The 16,965-nt window shown below is 39.8% G+C and overlaps 1 protein-coding gene across 4 annotated transcripts; it reads left to right on the forward strand.

The window, feature by feature from the left end:
- The first annotated feature begins 217 nt into the window (after positions 1 to 217).
- Positions 218 to 3,983, forward strand: LOC135478772 (probable cytosolic iron-sulfur protein assembly protein CIAO1). Of its 4 annotated transcripts, XM_064758651.1 has the most exons (4): positions 633 to 974; positions 1,498 to 1,542; positions 1,801 to 2,205; positions 2,449 to 3,983. In XM_064758651.1, the coding sequence occupies exons 3-4, from the start codon at positions 1,812 to 1,814 to the stop codon at positions 3,057 to 3,059; spliced, it is 1,005 nt and encodes a 334-aa protein (XP_064614721.1). In that variant the 5' UTR covers positions 633 to 974; positions 1,498 to 1,542; positions 1,801 to 1,811; the 3' UTR covers positions 3,060 to 3,983. The 4 variants fall into 4 exon arrangements, with proteins under 4 accessions (XP_064614719.1, XP_064614722.1, XP_064614721.1 ...); XM_064758649.1 differs by lacking the exons at positions 633 to 974; positions 1,498 to 1,542 and adding an exon at positions 218 to 289; XM_064758652.1 differs by lacking the exons at positions 633 to 974; positions 1,498 to 1,542 and adding an exon at positions 253 to 361.
- Positions 3,984 to 16,965: the final 12,982 nt, after the last annotated feature.

A 16,965-nucleotide genomic window follows, 5' to 3' on the forward strand; every position in this document is an offset into this window, starting at 1 on the left:
GCCAAACAACACCGCGCAAGCAGCCCATCACTAGAAAATAGTCCTTTATTCCTGTAGCGCTGCAGATAAAAATTCGCACTTTTAATGTCTTAGAATGTATAGGAATGAATTATTTTGCAAGAAGATGAAATCTTCTGATAAATTTGTACCGTTTGTTAGAACTTTTACTAGCCTAAGTCTGTGTCAAAGGTCAATGTACGCTACATCCGCGTGAAGATGTCAGTTTTGTACTGAGCATACCGAAGGTGAATATGGGTCTGTTGAAGAGTTATAGGGAACAAGACATAAGGTGTTACCATAGATACAAAAGTTGTAACTTGGGGATCATGGAAGTAGATCGAAGTTATACGTTCTACTTAAAGTATGTCGTGGTTAAGTCCTTACTAGTAAAGTGGGAGGGGCGTGTAACACGTGCACGTTTTTGCGGATGAGAACATAATATGCACACAACTGCTGCAAGTGATTATAAAAATAGATTGTACTGCATGGTTATATGAAGGGAAATTTATGCTGCTTTGAACATGAATACATGGCATTGGGTACATGAAAGACATCGTGATTCCACCAAGTCAGAAAACGCTCCATCTCTATTTTCACACAGTTCCAGTTACATGTATGAATTTTCCCTGAAATTTCTGCATTTGATTGCACACATAAGTAGGCGGATGTGATTAATGTCCAGCCCATTGGTGCTAAAACTGACAATGCTATGTTTACCAGTCAGGAAATTTGAATTACAGAGGTTTAAATATTCTTAGTTAGCAAAGTTTGTTCATTGTAAATGTAATCTAATGGACAGAGGGAGATCAGATGTAAACTAGATCTAAGATCTGTTTCATTCTTCCCAGTTTAGTTTTCAGAAATGCAGATTTGTACTCTTCCATTTACCAGCCTGGAACTCAGCCCTTTCAAGTATGCTGTACTCAACATGTCGAGGCTGTACGCTACAAAAACATGTTTCCAGTAATCCTTCAGTAATTCTTACTTCATATCACCTAGTAATGTTTTTCGTGAATAATGAAGACCATAACGTCACAATTGACACAGATGTATATGTTGTATCGGCAGCAAGCCAAACTTCGCGAACCACCATTTTCAATTTAAGGCGGCTGCACTCGGCATCATCCAGAAAAAGATAAACTCGTGGAATGATTTCATTGTAACCATTGAGATGAATACCATATAAAGGACGATTGACAAGTTGTTTGGGAGTCTTAACTTCAATTTTTGTCTTAGTTATAAACAGAAATGAATTAAATCAATTATATTGGGAAAAAAAGATAATCTTAATTTTGGGAAGAGCAGCCAAGTCCACCCTTGCCGTGTCACATGATTTGAAAATGGCGACTTGCAAAGTTTCTGATGCTGTCCCAGTGGGTGCGTCAGTTACATTTGTGTTATTTGCGTTGTTATGGTCTTTATTATTTCCTCATAATGAGGTGATATGAATTCAGAATTACTTTAAAATTACGGGCCACCTTTTTTTGTGGTGTACAGCATTGGCACTTTAGAGACAGCACAGGTGACAGGACCGAGTTCCAGGTAAGTGAATGTAAAGGCTCAGAGCGGTTAATGTGGAAGCCAAGCTGGGAACATGGCCAACTGATCTCAGGTCCAGATTTATATTACAGTCTTGTTGCAATAATTAATGGATGTAATCCTTTGCAGTATCAAAATTTAACGACTCATTCTTAAAAAAGAAAGAAAGTTTTCATTAAAAAGATGAAGTGGTTCATCACTGTAGAGTTTTGAACAAGTGCTAAAAAGACTTTTCTGCTTTTTATGTGTTTCTTTTTTCAGAGAGGTACGTAATGGCAAATTTAGATCTTGTGACGACCTTGATTGGGCATGAAGACATCACATGGAGTGTGGCCTGGAACCCCAGTGGTAACCTGCTGGCTTCATGTGGCGGAGACAAGACCATTCGCATTTGGGGGACAGAGGGTGAGAACTGGGTGTGCAAAACAATTCTGACAGATGGCCATCAACGCACCATCCGCTGTGTGGCCTGGTCACCATGTGGGAACTACCTTGCCAGTGCCAGTTTTGATGCCACAACCTGCATATGGAGCCGGAAGGAGGGGGAATTTGAATGTATCGCTACATTGGAAGGCCATGAGAATGAAGTAAAGTCAGTCAGCTGGTCCCAGTCAGGAAGTCTTCTTGCCACATGTAGTCGAGACAAGAGTGTGTGGATTTGGGAAGGTAAAACACTGAGTGTGACCTGAAATATTATCAGTAAGACAACATATTTTATGTTCATAAATCTTCAAGTTACTGCATGCTTGATTATATTGGTGATGATATGAAGTGTTTTAAGCTGAATGTTTTGATAATTGTAAACATGCAAAGAATAGAATAATTTTGCTGTTAAATCTGATTTTGAATGAATAAATTCACAGTTATGGGAAGAGTTAAGAAATCTGAAATCATCAATTTTTGTTGCAGTGGATGAGGATGAAGAGTTTGAGTGTGCTAGTGTGCTAAATGCTCACTCACAAGATGTAAAGTGTGTTAAATGGCATCCACAATCAGACATCCTTGCATCCTGTGGCTATGACAACACGATAAAGCTTTACAAAGAGGACAGTGATGATTGGGGCTGTTTTGCCACCATGTCAGCTCACCAGTCCACAGTGTGGAAGGTGGACTTTGATAAGACAGGGACTCGACTAGCCTCTTGTAGCGATGACAAAACTCTGAAGGTATGGCAAGAGTATCGTCCTGGCAACCCTGAGGGCGTGGCTACAGAGGGGAGTGACCCCACGTGGAAGTGTGTATGCACACTGTCAGGGTACCACCCTCGCACAATCTACGACATCCAGTGGTCAGCCCTGACCGGTCACCTAGCTACTGCCTGTGGAGATGACTGTATCCGTGTGTTTGAGGAGGGGCAGAGCTCTGAGCGGAACCAGTCCTCCTTCAGTCTGCTCGCAAGTGTCCCCAAGGCTCATAATCAAGATGTTAACTGTGTTGCATGGAACCCAAAAGTGGCCGGTCTGTTAGCCTCATGTAGTGACGATGCTGAGGTCAAACTGTGGAAGATTTCTGGCTTGTGATACATTCCATTCTATTGTTATATGTACCACATAGATTGTTTTATATATTCCAAATGTTTCACATCACTAGTGTGACTATTTGCAGATATCCCTGTGTGCTATTGGATGATTGATATACACATTTCCCAGAATTGGCATATACTTGACTCAGTTTATGACTTTTAGATTACATATATGTACATGATTAAATGTGTATTGGTATAACATTTAAGTTACACAAAAATGATCTGTTAATAACACAAAATTAACCGTAATATATTTATGTTGGGTCAGTATATGTGCCTGCTGATTTAGACATGCGATCTGTTTCAGAACTTTACCTTACAGGAAAAGACTTTAATGTGGAAGCAAAACAGAGTTAATGTTGATTACGGTATGGTCACACTGTGGAGCATTGAGCCTTTTAAAAAAATAAACTTATTTAAAGAAGTATAAGTCCTTGAGAAGTGCCATTAAAATTACATGTATGACAATGCACTTCTGATAACGAGCCAAGCATTTATTCTCCAGCATACACATGCATGCCATAATTTCCTCGTAAATATTTTGTAAGTAAATGCAATCAGGTGATAAAGCTGTTTGTGAGACATTCGTCACATTTAGGGCCACATAGCGTGTTTTGATTTTAAGTTTATGCTCTGACTACGTAGATGAAGGAAAGAACAACAGACTTAAAAGTTTGTCGTTGGTCTGCTTAAGGGGAGACAACTCTGTAAACCTTTTGAACGTGTGAAAGACAACTCTGGAAACACTGGTAAATCTCTCTTATCGGATCGTCGCATTTGAATTAAACTGATCAGAATCATGTGTTACAGTTTATATTTAAAACAGCACTAGTTAGATATTCAGTATAAGGCAAAAGAAGACTTTTTTATGTGAAAGGAAGACATGTTATGCCGCACAGAAAAGGTTAACCATAATAAAGCAAATTGATATATCTACCGTAGGTCTACTGAGTTAAGTCAAACTTATTTCGGAAGACAGATCAAGGGAAGAGCGCAACCACTAAGTGGTATTTCGAAACGGAAATGTGTCCACCCATGTGTTTGTGTCATTTGGCACTTTTGTGTTGACCTTAAGCGCTGGAGCCTGCTACCTGCCTGACACTAGCAGTGGTAAATTGTTTGACCGATCAAACTGAAATGTTGACCAGCGGAGAGAAACCCATCCACTGGCTAATATAGGTCAATGAAGAGTATTAATTACTAGCCCATCCTGATACTCACATCAGAGGACGCCATGTGTGCAGAGCAGTCGATCGAAGGTAAGCGGCAAATGACCTCTAAGACTGTTAGTCAGGTCGATGGATCTGTCCTTCCAATCGGGAATTTTACTGAAGTTTACTGGCGCACATCATTTGTATGCTGTCACAGTTAACAACAATGTCGTGGTGATCAACTACAAGTCTGCAGAGAACGAACGGCTCACCAAACCAAACATTTCACGGCATTTAAGATTTGACTGGCAGAGTAAATGTTAGCGATTTTGGAAGCCACCAAATCGTAACCAATAAGGCCACACTCGGTGTTCCGTCAACATTATTTGTCACTGGTTTGGGTCGCGCATAACGGCTTTCAAACGCAAGCTTTTGGGGACCGTAAAGTTTACGATCTTGTAATGACATGGAATAAAACTACCCAGTTCCTTCATAACCCTCAAAGAGGTGCAGTGAAAGACAACAGTTTACCTTATACCAGGCATGGTCATTTCCATTATTTTCCGATTTGTTTACATATACTGAAACGCATGAAAATGCACCAGAGGTAAAACGTGGAATTGACGCTAAACCAAAGTTTATTTGGTGTTGGCCGTGTATTATATTCACACTCAGATAAGTCAGTTACGCATTAGTAATGACAGGTGTCACTGGAAAGTATGAAATTTTAATGCAGAGGAAATGGAGTTCTTCTTGGAAATGTCTAACGACAAAATCAGTATAACTGGTAGAACCACCCCTGTTTGTACGTCGGGCACATCAACGAACGCGCCGGCGTACAGTATCGGCGCTGATAACTCCTCGTCGACCTACGATGGTAGCTGCTGTTCTGGACCCCAGAATTCTCCGATGACAAGGATAAGCCCTCTTCACTTGCTGTTGGCACACGTGGTTGCCGTGGTCGTTGCCGATCTTTGCTGAAATCGCTGGTTCAGTCTTGTGATGGTACTATGGTGACATCCAAATCTCGCTGCTATGGCCCTCGTAGTCAGTCCAACTTCAACCAAGGCAATGGCGCGCTCCCGAGCATTAGGTGTCAATCGCATTATTGCGTCCTCAGTGTTATTCCGCTTCTACAGCGACTATGCGAATAGTCTGCACGCCTTCCCTTCGTACCCCATTTCATTTCTTTTGAGTCATATGAAAATGGTTATTGTTACTGCCTCGGCGCTCGGCACTGAAAGGTGAAAGCAAAGAAACAGGGCACGGTTTCACGAAACTTATTAAGTCCAGTAAATTGCTTAAGTCTGAGTTTTTTTGCCTAAGTTCAGGATAGAGTAATTCTCGACAAAACTTAAGTCAAATGTTCCATAGGTATAGTATTTTGTTACTTAAGCAAAACACTTTTACTGAAGCAAAATGACTTCAAAAGTTTCGTGAAGCCGGACCCATGTCTGGTTGGCTCGGTGTCAGTACAAAGGTGACTAGGGGTTATCATATCTGGTGTCAGCGGTATGATACTTCAGTGGCTGCAGCACTTTAGCGGCATGGACTCGCCCTACCATAAGAAGACACAGTACATATACACACACCTGATGATTCTTCGTCATATGACTAAAGGAACAGACCTCTAACAATCGAAGTAGGCATCACTAAACAAACCACTTAAAACTATGCACAAATATACTTTCATTTATTTTTTTTAGATTTTTGTGAAAAGAGCTACAAGCATTTGAATTCTGAGGTGGGCTTGGTGGATCATACTATCACGTCAGGAACGCTGACGTCACAGGAAGTTTATCCTACTATAGTCACGACACCGAATGTTGGAATAACTTTTTAGCTATGAGTAAAAGATTACTGAAAAAATAATCCCAAAAATCCCTTCCTTCTGGTGAACATCAGGAAAAAAGGTGATGTGACGTCAGAGTTTCTCGATACTGTCAGCATGGTTCATAAAGCGCACCATAATATTCAAATATTTAAATGCCTAAAAATATAAATGAAAGTATTTTTACGCATGGCTTTCAGTTGTCTTTATGTAGAACTTTACTTCATATTTTATCTTTCTTTCACCCAGGAGTCTCTCATCAATGCGGTCGCTGTGAGTTCAAGTCCAGCTCATGCTGGCTTCCTCTCTGGCCGTATGTGGGAAGGTCTGTCAGCAACCTGCGGATGGTCGTGGGTTTCCCCGGGCTGTTCCCGGTTTCCACCCACCATAATGCTGGCCGCCGTCGTATAAGTGAAATATTCTTGAGTACGGCGTAAAACACCAATCAAATAAATAAATAAATATCTTTCTTTCATTTTAAAATTTGTTAAAGTACAACGTTAAACCCCGAGCATTCATTAATTCAGAACTTTCGTACCACCCCACTGAACTGTTCGCTAAATAAGTGATAACATTATAGGGTGGCCAGTTATATAGACGGCATTATACATGTATATGTCAACACTTAAACAGGCCTGTTATAGGTACGAAATTAGGAGACACTGTTGGGATATACACTGATAACCGAAAGTAAACTGAAAGCAACGTTAAACCGCATATTAGCAATTGATATAACCGTCACTTCTACACTGGATATAATCACACTACTTAAAAGGTCACTTATAATTTTACCGTGTTTATCTCGGTCGTGATGTCCTATGTTTGGGATTGTAAACACCAGTCTTCGATTCTGTGTCAATGTGTTTTCAATTGAAGTGTCTTTACAAGTGTTATTGGTTCTCATGTGATTTGTAAGTTCTCGTCCATTAACTGTAAAAAATACAAATCAGTCAAGCATATGTGGCAGAAATTATAATGTGTTGTGTGCTTTTTTTGTTGTTGGCTTAAAATAAAATGTCAAAAAGTCTATCGCAAACCAAAACAACTAGTGTTGAAATGCTGCCTCAATCCAGGTTATATTTAACACAACCAGAGCATTGCGGAATCTACCCTATCTAGTCGGAGATAAGCCTTGGTGGCAATTACATTACGGCGGATGAGTGGATGCATACTGATGTTTTTGGTTTACTGTTATAATGTTATAAATGTCATAAATTGGATCATAGGCCCTAAAGTTACAGTGTTCATGCAGCCGTGAAATTTGAAATTAAAATTCCCAGGTCTTGAAAGTCATGGAATTTGTGTACAGGTCACTGAATTTCTGGAAGTCCTGGAAACTAATAACATGACAAAAAAAGTTTCGAAACTTTTCAATTCTTGACATTTAAGCGGAGCAATATTGTAGTTTGATGTTGATATGATTGCACTGCAAGATATTTGAAAATGGCTAAATGGCCAAATGTCCGCCAACAGTTGGAAAGGGCTAAGAAGTGCTGAGGGTCAGTGTACTGCTAAATAATGAAAGTTCTGGAAAAGTCATGGAACTCTATTTGAAAGTAATCACAGTGGAATTTATCAACATAGATTACAAACACTTATTCCATTATCACAGTCGATATCCAAAAGAACATCTTTCAAAACATTCAGACAAGTAACAAAATTTTCCATTTACACTAAACGGTTTAAGTTTGTATTGTGTCAATTCAACATGAAACGCACAGCATCAAGGATTTGTACACTGCGTAACTATGGGCGTTGTAAACACGCATGCGTGATTGCTTTGTTAGTCCGCTCTGGGTAACTTGTGTGTAAATCCTTTTCAGTAGATATTTGTTGCTTTAATATTATAGGTTCATGGTGGTATGGATGGAATGTGAAATTTTTTTCTATATATGCATCCCATACACTAAAGCTTCATGTCATGGTTATTGCAAAGCATCTGTGTACGTCACGGACTTGATAACCCTGACTGGCTTGTGATTACGTGTGAACTTGGTGCACAGTTTGCATCTATAATATATTTATGCCTTGAACTGCATGCTCTTATCATTCTTTTCAGCCTGAAAAGGACAGATCTCTATTTTAATTGAACAGCCAAATGAAACAAGATTGGCATAACAAATTTTGTGATATGCCAAGATCTCTATGTTGATGTACTTGTGCTATTCCTATTTTGCGCTAATTAATATACAGGTTGCAGAATGTTGTTTGTATTCAACCCCATGTCCATATATATATATATATATATATATACAACTCTACTCCATCACTGGATCAAAACCGAAGATTTACAGGTAAAATGATGGTTTTCCATGTAAATCATTATCGGACCTATATATATTTTTAATGGGCACGAACCAAGGTCAATATATACAGCAACATGCAGTTTTGAACGCATTGCCATATATAATGTATCAATTGGTCATGTAAGCCGCATTTGTCAAATCATCGATTTAATTGTCCAAATCTTCAAAGACAGAATCCAGACTACAGTTTGATTGATTTGCTCAACCATTCATTACTTATAAGTGAAGGTTTTGCATATTTGTTGCCAGTCGATATAGCTGTGCAAGAAACATTTTGATGTTTTGCTTCCAGTTTTAACCAACACATGTCATCTTGTCAAACTACATCCTGCACACTTCAGCATGATAAATATTATATAGATGGCGCTGGCAACGCGGGGTGGAAATCAGGAATTTTAGTTTAGCACCAACTCAGTAATGTGAGTTATATGACCGACTTCCCTGGTTGACGAAACACTTTGGTTTCGGTATTACCACCAGTGCTCAGGTCATGCAGGTTTGTGCATGGGATTTATACCCCAGTCCATGGCAGAGAAAGTTACACCATGTACAGGATAGTAGTATGTGTTGGAACTAACACAATATATCTGCTATATTAATCCCAGATATGTGTAACTGTCGAACATGGACGGTGTATCGTCAGAAAATATTGTTAAAACGAGAAAAACGAGCATCGCCAGAGAGGCAACTTCACTCACATTCCAAGTAGGGTTTCCATACTGTTTTACTTTTTTACGTCGCATATTCGTTTCATATAATCTTTAAACATACTCTAACTGTTATATATTTCAACAAATAGATATAGATATAGTAAGTACTACATGCATGTATATTTATGCTGAATATTATGCTGAACTTAGCAAAATATGGTAATCAGCATGTTCGGCATGCAGCTAAAAAGTATCGTGAAGTCAAACAATGTGTTTTGATGTGTTTAATACGGAAACACGTGTTATCGCTTTTCTCTGGCGATTTTACTCCTGAAACATGGTTGTTAATACTGTGGGTGGGAAGTGCATGCCTTACTCAGTATTTAGGGAATTCTTTTGAATGCATTCAAGTAATCTTCAACATATACCTCCCTGCATCTGCTTGCCTCCTTGGCAATGTGTTTTCTATGAACAAACACTTAACAAAGACTGATTTTTTTAGAGCCAATTGTTCGCGGTTCTTTTAGCCGCCTGAATAACGTTGCGTTCAGTTGCAGTCTGCTTGATGCTCATGTTATACAATTTTACTTAGAGATCCTTTTAACAATAGACAATGGGGTTTGTACATGTACTGATTCCTTGTAAATATATATGCTGTATGCGACACACAAAGCCCAGTGTGATACAGATGCTTTTTGCATAGAAATGCCCTATACCATGCCAATGTCAGGGCATTAGTCCCTCTGGCATCTGCTCAGTAGAGTCTACAGCTCCCTGTGTACCTGTATGACCGCTTACATCGAATGAGTCATTCTCTATGTACCATAAGATTCAATCCGGTAATTCCCGGTCGTTTGGCTAAGTCCAGATGATTTGTGAGCGAGCAAATGACACAGTTTCTGCGAGGATTGTGCACCTGAAATCTGAAGGTAAACACAGCTAATGTGGTTAATCACAGGCTAACTTCAAAACACGACAGGTGAGTCGGCCACTGTACTGAGAAAGAATCGACGTGAAATGGAGGAGATATATAGGCCTACATAAGGAGAGAGGTTGTCTGTCCTGCAACATATGACTTTCAAAGGACAAATTTCGGTCATTTCTGAAAGTGTAATAAAAGTTGATAATATATTGTATTACCATGCAAAGAACGAGCCACATTTAAATAAAATACGCATTATCTAAAAGACAATGTACATCCCATGCTGATTAATTTCAGCCGTTAAACATGCTATCGCTATATATTTCTACGTTCAATGTGAATATACATGCATACAGTAATGCATCTCTATTTAATATGGAAATATAGTGAGTGAGTGAGTGACTGAGTGAGTGAGTGAGTGAGTTGAGTGAGTGCTTGGGGTTTAACTATGGAAATATAAGATTTAGAGCATGCTTAGTAGATGCAAATAATTTGTTACGTCACCACGCATATATATACTTTAATCCGTTCAGCATTGGCTGACATTTCACGGTAGAAAGTCAATGTTATTTTGCTAAGAAAAGAATTAAGAAAGCCATATTTGGAATCTGCATGGAATTGCCTTATATATATTAGTTAGGCGCCCTTAACTTAAAGGTTGTCTCTTACTTTAATTCAGGACTAAATGTGTTCTGACATATTATATATACAAACCGTTACAATCGGGCAGTAAAAATTTACCTAATTTCCAGTAAAGGTACAATTATGTTAACGGTATAAACTGGTAAAGTCTTCTGAGATAGAGTATTAAAAAGGTTGATATTTTGCAGTTCATTGGTGAGGTGAAACTCATAACCAAGCAGTATCCGTATGGAACCTAAATGCAGAAATATACAGACCTGAATTGTATCTCGCATTTATTATTTGTGCTGTAATCGTCGCTTGTTTCAAATAAATAACGCGTCCATTTGGCAAGAGGTAAATTGTGTGGGTGTGAGCATGGAAACGGTCACTGGATGGCACTCGATGTGAGCCTTGTAATGCTAAGTCAGAACGGCACCATTTTGCCCTGGCTATATCGTGAGTTACAGGCATGGCCATGGACGCTGTTCTGGTCAAATTGTTGTATCTCTCGTTTCTGTATACAGAAGAAATAACCAATAACCAATATCAAGACAATTTACCCCAGCTTGTCTCTTGCATCGTTAATTGTGGAAATGCGATGAAAACAACTAATGCACATTTTACCAATAATTTACTTATCCTTTATAATATGTGCAGCGAGGTTTGGGTTTTCTTGAGTTTTCTTATTTTATGCATAATTTCTATATACTGCATGGAGCCGAAGTGTTTAATCCGTTAATCATTAATGAATAGTCTTGTCTTTATACAAATAGAAGGATTATGTATATTGACTTGAACGATCATGTGTAAACCGAGTAAAGTGTCTTGTGGCGAATTGATGCTTCCTGCTGGCATCTGTGCATGCGTGGGGAGACATTTGAGCACGCTCTATAATAAGTCCCAACGAGAGACCAATGACCTGGTGACGTCTGACCACTGCTAGATTCCTGAAGACAATGTATACATGTAACACACATACACGTCCTCAACAAATGATACTATATATATACAAGTGCTTCCCATAAAAATCGCATAAATCATATATATAAACTAACTAAACATGTACTGTCTGTAAAATGTGAGCAGATATTTTGTATCTGTATGTATATGAAATTTGGACATATATACAAGACTTTTATATAGTACTTTAAATGCATGCACATTTGTTTTGCTTCCAATTTCTGTATACATCCACTTTATCAAAGTGCTGACTGGCATGTGTGTACGCTTTGATTTCAAACTAACAGATAGTATTCAGATCAGTAGCGGATACATTATACAGAAACATAAGATCTCAGCATATATGTACCATGCATACCACTATATCAAATCTTAATTCTGTTAAAATAATGTCCATCATGCATGAATGTATCATGCAATATAAATGAACAACTTAAGTCAAATTTACAGACAAAATACATGGACTAAGGAGGTGAAATTATGTATTTATAGATTTTTAGTTGTCTGTTTCTTTGTATCTCTGTCAGCAACATTACGGAAAAAGTTATGCACAAATGTTAAATTTGATGACGTAAGCGCACCTTGGATCCGGCATCAGTCGGTAACATTTTTGGTGATCGGAATCTGGATTCGATTCCAGGGAAATTTTTAAAACGATTCTTGACAAGTGGTAGACAGGACACAAATGCATATTTTCCTTTTACCTTGTACAAGGCTGCAGGAGTTCCGGTAAACCACCGCCACTTGTCTAACAAACCCCCTGACTTAACGTTGCAGCCAAAGTAGCGAGATTCGACCAATCTCAGCCAGTCTGAAAACATACTTTGCAAGTAGTGACAACAGTTAGCTGTTCAACGGCGGTGGGCTATACGGCCAGTCTGGGTTGTCTAGAAATTAACACTACAAGGGAAAGGAAAGCTATGTTTTTTTCGATGCTCTATATATGTATTGCAATGACAGAGCGAACAGAAGGGGGATATAAGCACATTACGCATACAGTCGATTATTGCGATGTTCGATACGAATGAAACCATTCGCATCACAGACATATAACTATATAAGGTGTTACGGCGTGCAGGTGTTTCATACGATATGTTCTTACAGTAAGCAGTTGGGCCAATAGAAACCCCCTTCAAACTGTATGTAAGGGCACTATAGATGCAATGTTTATTAAATGGAAATGTTGGTTTAGTTTCCCATAAAAATAATAGTTTGATAATGGCATAAGTCCAAATGCAACAATTACCGGCTTCCGTGTGTACTATAATCCACCAGGTGCATTGTGTGCACAACTGAGGATTTGGCCTGACATTATGTCTGGAAATTTACCCGACCAAACAGTTCCTGTGTGCCTAATCAGGACCCAATCTACAGCCCCTTAGCGACCAACAGCCTTATAGAGACAGGTAACTAAATGACGCAACCTGCATGGGTCTAACACGATTTTTGTTTGAATATATGTATCTGTTACGTATACCTTACAGAATATTACCTCAAGAAATAGGGTCAAATTGTAAGCGATTTAGGGAGCGCCAAGCTAATCCGCTATACCTGAAATTATCCAGCAATCTTATTATATCTGATTGAAATAGTCACTGTTTTGGTGCATGGAGGTGGATTAACACTGCATGGTGTCAATCCAAACATGGTACACTTGTAGATATCCAAGGTATGCCATATGATATGGATTAGCAACGCTTGATTACGTCGGAGCCAGGATTACAGTTTTTCTTGAGCAGGAAAGGATTTCTAGAGCTTTCTGGAAAGCCAACATACCAGAATTCACCTGGGAAAAAAGCGCGGAGAGGTTAGGCAATAGACGACAGGTAATCACCGCCCGGGCGAACCGTAACTCAACACCAGTGTGAAAACTCTCTCTACGTGCTATAGGGACAGGTGAAAACGATGACTCCAAATCTACTCGAGCGAAATACCCTTACAATGGACATTCGGGGCTGAGTTCAACCATGGAAAATCGTAATACGGTGACAAGAACAAAGAATTTTACAAGGTTTTCGGATTTTCTGAGCCCAGAAGGCATTTTTTGGGACGATATTCCCCACCAGAAACCCGGACTCGGGTCAGAGGAGCCCCGAACATGTCACCTCAGAAAGGCTGTTGCGGACAGGGAGTGGCCGGACGAGGGGGAAGGCTCGGAAACCTCCGTCCAGCCAGCCTCCTCCGAGGGAGAGGCAGAGAACAACAGCAGTTCTGACCTCTCGTCAGACGCCGACGCTCTCTTCCAAATTAACCAGGGTAGTTGTGCAAAGATGACGTACAAAACAGGTGAGCGGATTGTAATTCACATATATGTTTATATACACGTTCGAATAGTAAAAAAATATATAAAGAACAAGAAGAACACTGCATTATCTCGATCTTACATAATCAATATTATTTTTGTGTCGGTGTTTATTTGTTTATAGTTATTTCATATAGTCACGTCGTATGTGCATACACTTGTATTATACAAGATGGTATACCATCACAGACGATACAAATACAACCCGACGCTATAAGGGGCGTCATAAGCATCGTGTTGAATAAGATTGCCTCGTTGAATATGTGAATAGTTCCAAACAAAACGCAGCTGAATATTTTTGATTGCTCAAAAATATTGTCCCGGATCGGCTATGGTTATCGGTTGGTATGTGAATGTTTGTTTTGGCGCACGGATTTAGAACATGATAGGCTATACAATGAAACGTTAATATCATATTTTTTGACGTGCATACTTTGATTATCGTCTGAATGTCCCTCAGTTCGTCTCTGTTTGCTAACATACAGCTGAGATATAGTACACGGTACAACATAGAATGTTTACCGATTGACTAGAATTTTTAATCATTCCATTAGGATAAACAATGTGTTTATTCGTCACATATTTTATCCTCTCCATGATTGCATACAGGACAAATTTATGGGGTAAAATCAGGTAGGTATATAAAGAATTTACGCAGCGCAACTTTTACACTGCTCTGCATCTACGCAAAGTATCTTTGCCGGCAAATTACTATATGTATATCCTGCATGCAGGGTGCATATGTTGTTAAAGGCTTTTTTCCTCAATCTAGTGTTGGCAAGTAGTAAATCTGGTTGTCAGTAATTGATGAATCTGCCAGTTGACGGCTTTAAGGGTTGCTAAATTCCTTGATGTAATTAGATCTATCCTTTGGCGAGGGATGGGGCAGGCATTGCTGACAAAGCGACATTCCAGTGCGGCTTTTTTCCCAATTATCGACTAGCTACGACATTTTCTAGCCTTAACTGAACATCTTCTATTCTAAAACTATCTAGCCATAAATGTCTCTTCTCTCTATGTCATTGGAGAGAGAGAGAGCGAAAATTGACATTCGTATTGGTGTCGTTCAAGTGTTAAGGCTTATTTTCCTAATTTCTTGTCCTTAATTTTTCAATCTTTTGTCACAATTCTTCCCATTCTGAATATTTTTTGCATGTGTCGGTCGGATCCATGGTCGAGCCACATCCTTTTGAATGTTTTATTTGCTTTTATTACTTCTATCGACTCTGATCTGTCATCGCGAGCACGTCTTGTGTCAGGGATAAATGGGAGCTCTCATAAACACACAAGGCGTTCATCAGAGGCCATGTGACATGTACCGCACCACCCTTCACATTGTGTGTTGACATAAAGTCACTTACGTTTTTCCCATACACGCAACACCGTTTGTTAACGCCTCACAACTGTAACAGCTTGAGCAAATCATGTGTACATGCATAAGAGGGCGGTTCCGCGAAATAGCGATGGGTGCACTTACAGCCGCTAGTTTGTTGATTATTCCCAAATGCGCCAATTCAAACAAACCATACAGGTTATATATACATTTATGTTTAATACGTCATTTTATAACCCACACTTAATTTATGTACACACAGGTGCTGTTTGTAAGAAATTACCATTCGTTAATATCATTTCATCAAGAGAAATGGCCTGACAACGAATGTGATATCCCAGACTGTTGCATTTGTTTTGGATAAGCCCAATGAAAACATACATGCAGCCAGCAAGTGATGGCAACAACATGGGTGATTTAATGTGAAACCAGCAAAGATATACGTCTACACAGCTGGGAGAAAATACCGACAGATTTTTGTCGACTAACTTCAAAGCAATCTTCAGAAGGTTTCAGATAACTGCAACGGAGACAGTTATCACCGGAATCGTTGGTGATATACGACTTACACCAGCTGGAAGGTCAGAGGTCACAGCTGCTGGCGGATGTCCTCTGACTACCTTCAAATTGACGTCTGTAACACAACGACTCGCAGGCTTATCTTCATATATATGGGTCACCGCGCTTGGCGCTCGAAGGATTATGTTTACATTCTTAATCTTACGTCAATTGGAACTGACAGAGACATTTTTGTTTCATAATTTACTACGGACATGGAAGGAAATCTTTATTATTATTCGCGTAGGCTTCCCTTAAATCATCTTGATAGCTTTTGGGTATGGTACCGATGGATACCAGAGGGACAAGGCGTCGTGCCATCTGTATATATATGATCATATATACATGATAACCAGACTCGACTCGCATATTTTAAGCCTTGTATAAACACATAAATGTTCTGTGTAGATTGTCAAGGGTTTGTAAACACGGTGGTGTGTACATCACGACACCTTAACCCTAAGGCTTTGTTTCGTCGAACTGTACAAGGGGGTTTTATTATCCCATGTTGTATGGGTGGTATATGCGCGGAATATCGTTGTACTTCTGTCCGTGAAGATCAAACCACACCAAAGAAGGGAAATTTTAAACGATCAAGCATTCTCACAGCGAACAGATAAGCGAATTGCACGAAGTGGATTACGATTCATCGGGGGGGGGGGGGGGGGGGGGCGAGGGGTGTATGGTTCTTGTGGAGCCAACTGACCCTCGTGGGCCAGCCCCGGCGGCATCGGTTGACTTTATTACCTCCTATTACAGAGGGATCGAGTTGCAGTGAGATTGTCAACCCTGCCACTCATCAGTGAGCAGGCTGAGGGTGATCTTCTGAGCAGTGCATACTCAACCCCCTTTGGTGTACATGCCCCGAGCCCCAGAGGCTGGCCTGCAAACCTGAAGATTCCATTCTGAGTACTGACATTCGGGAGACTCAACCCTGCAAGCAACAGTGGCGTGTGTATGGTATAATACGTCAACAGTCAAGTGATTTGACCCCTTGCGTGGCGTTGTGGCACCATCTCGCCATCGGCCCCACCAGCGAGTGTCAGCGATACTGATGTAGTAGTCACGCAGTCAAGATCTCACCAGACAAACATGTGGAGATCGTTGCAGATGTATGCTGTAGACTGTGTGTCGTGGACCATGACTCTTGTGCAGTTCGTTTGAAGATGTGAAGCCAGAGCACGAGCAGACTCGGTTTGTAAATGCGGACCACCATTTAATGTAGAGTGTAAGCAATGGATTAAAACGTAACGATGTTTAATAA

The sequence above is a fragment of the Liolophura sinensis genome, chromosome 1 (genome assembly GCF_032854445.1).
Source record: "Liolophura sinensis isolate JHLJ2023 chromosome 1, CUHK_Ljap_v2, whole genome shotgun sequence".
NCBI lineage: Eukaryota > Metazoa > Mollusca > Polyplacophora > Chitonida > Chitonidae > Liolophura > Liolophura sinensis.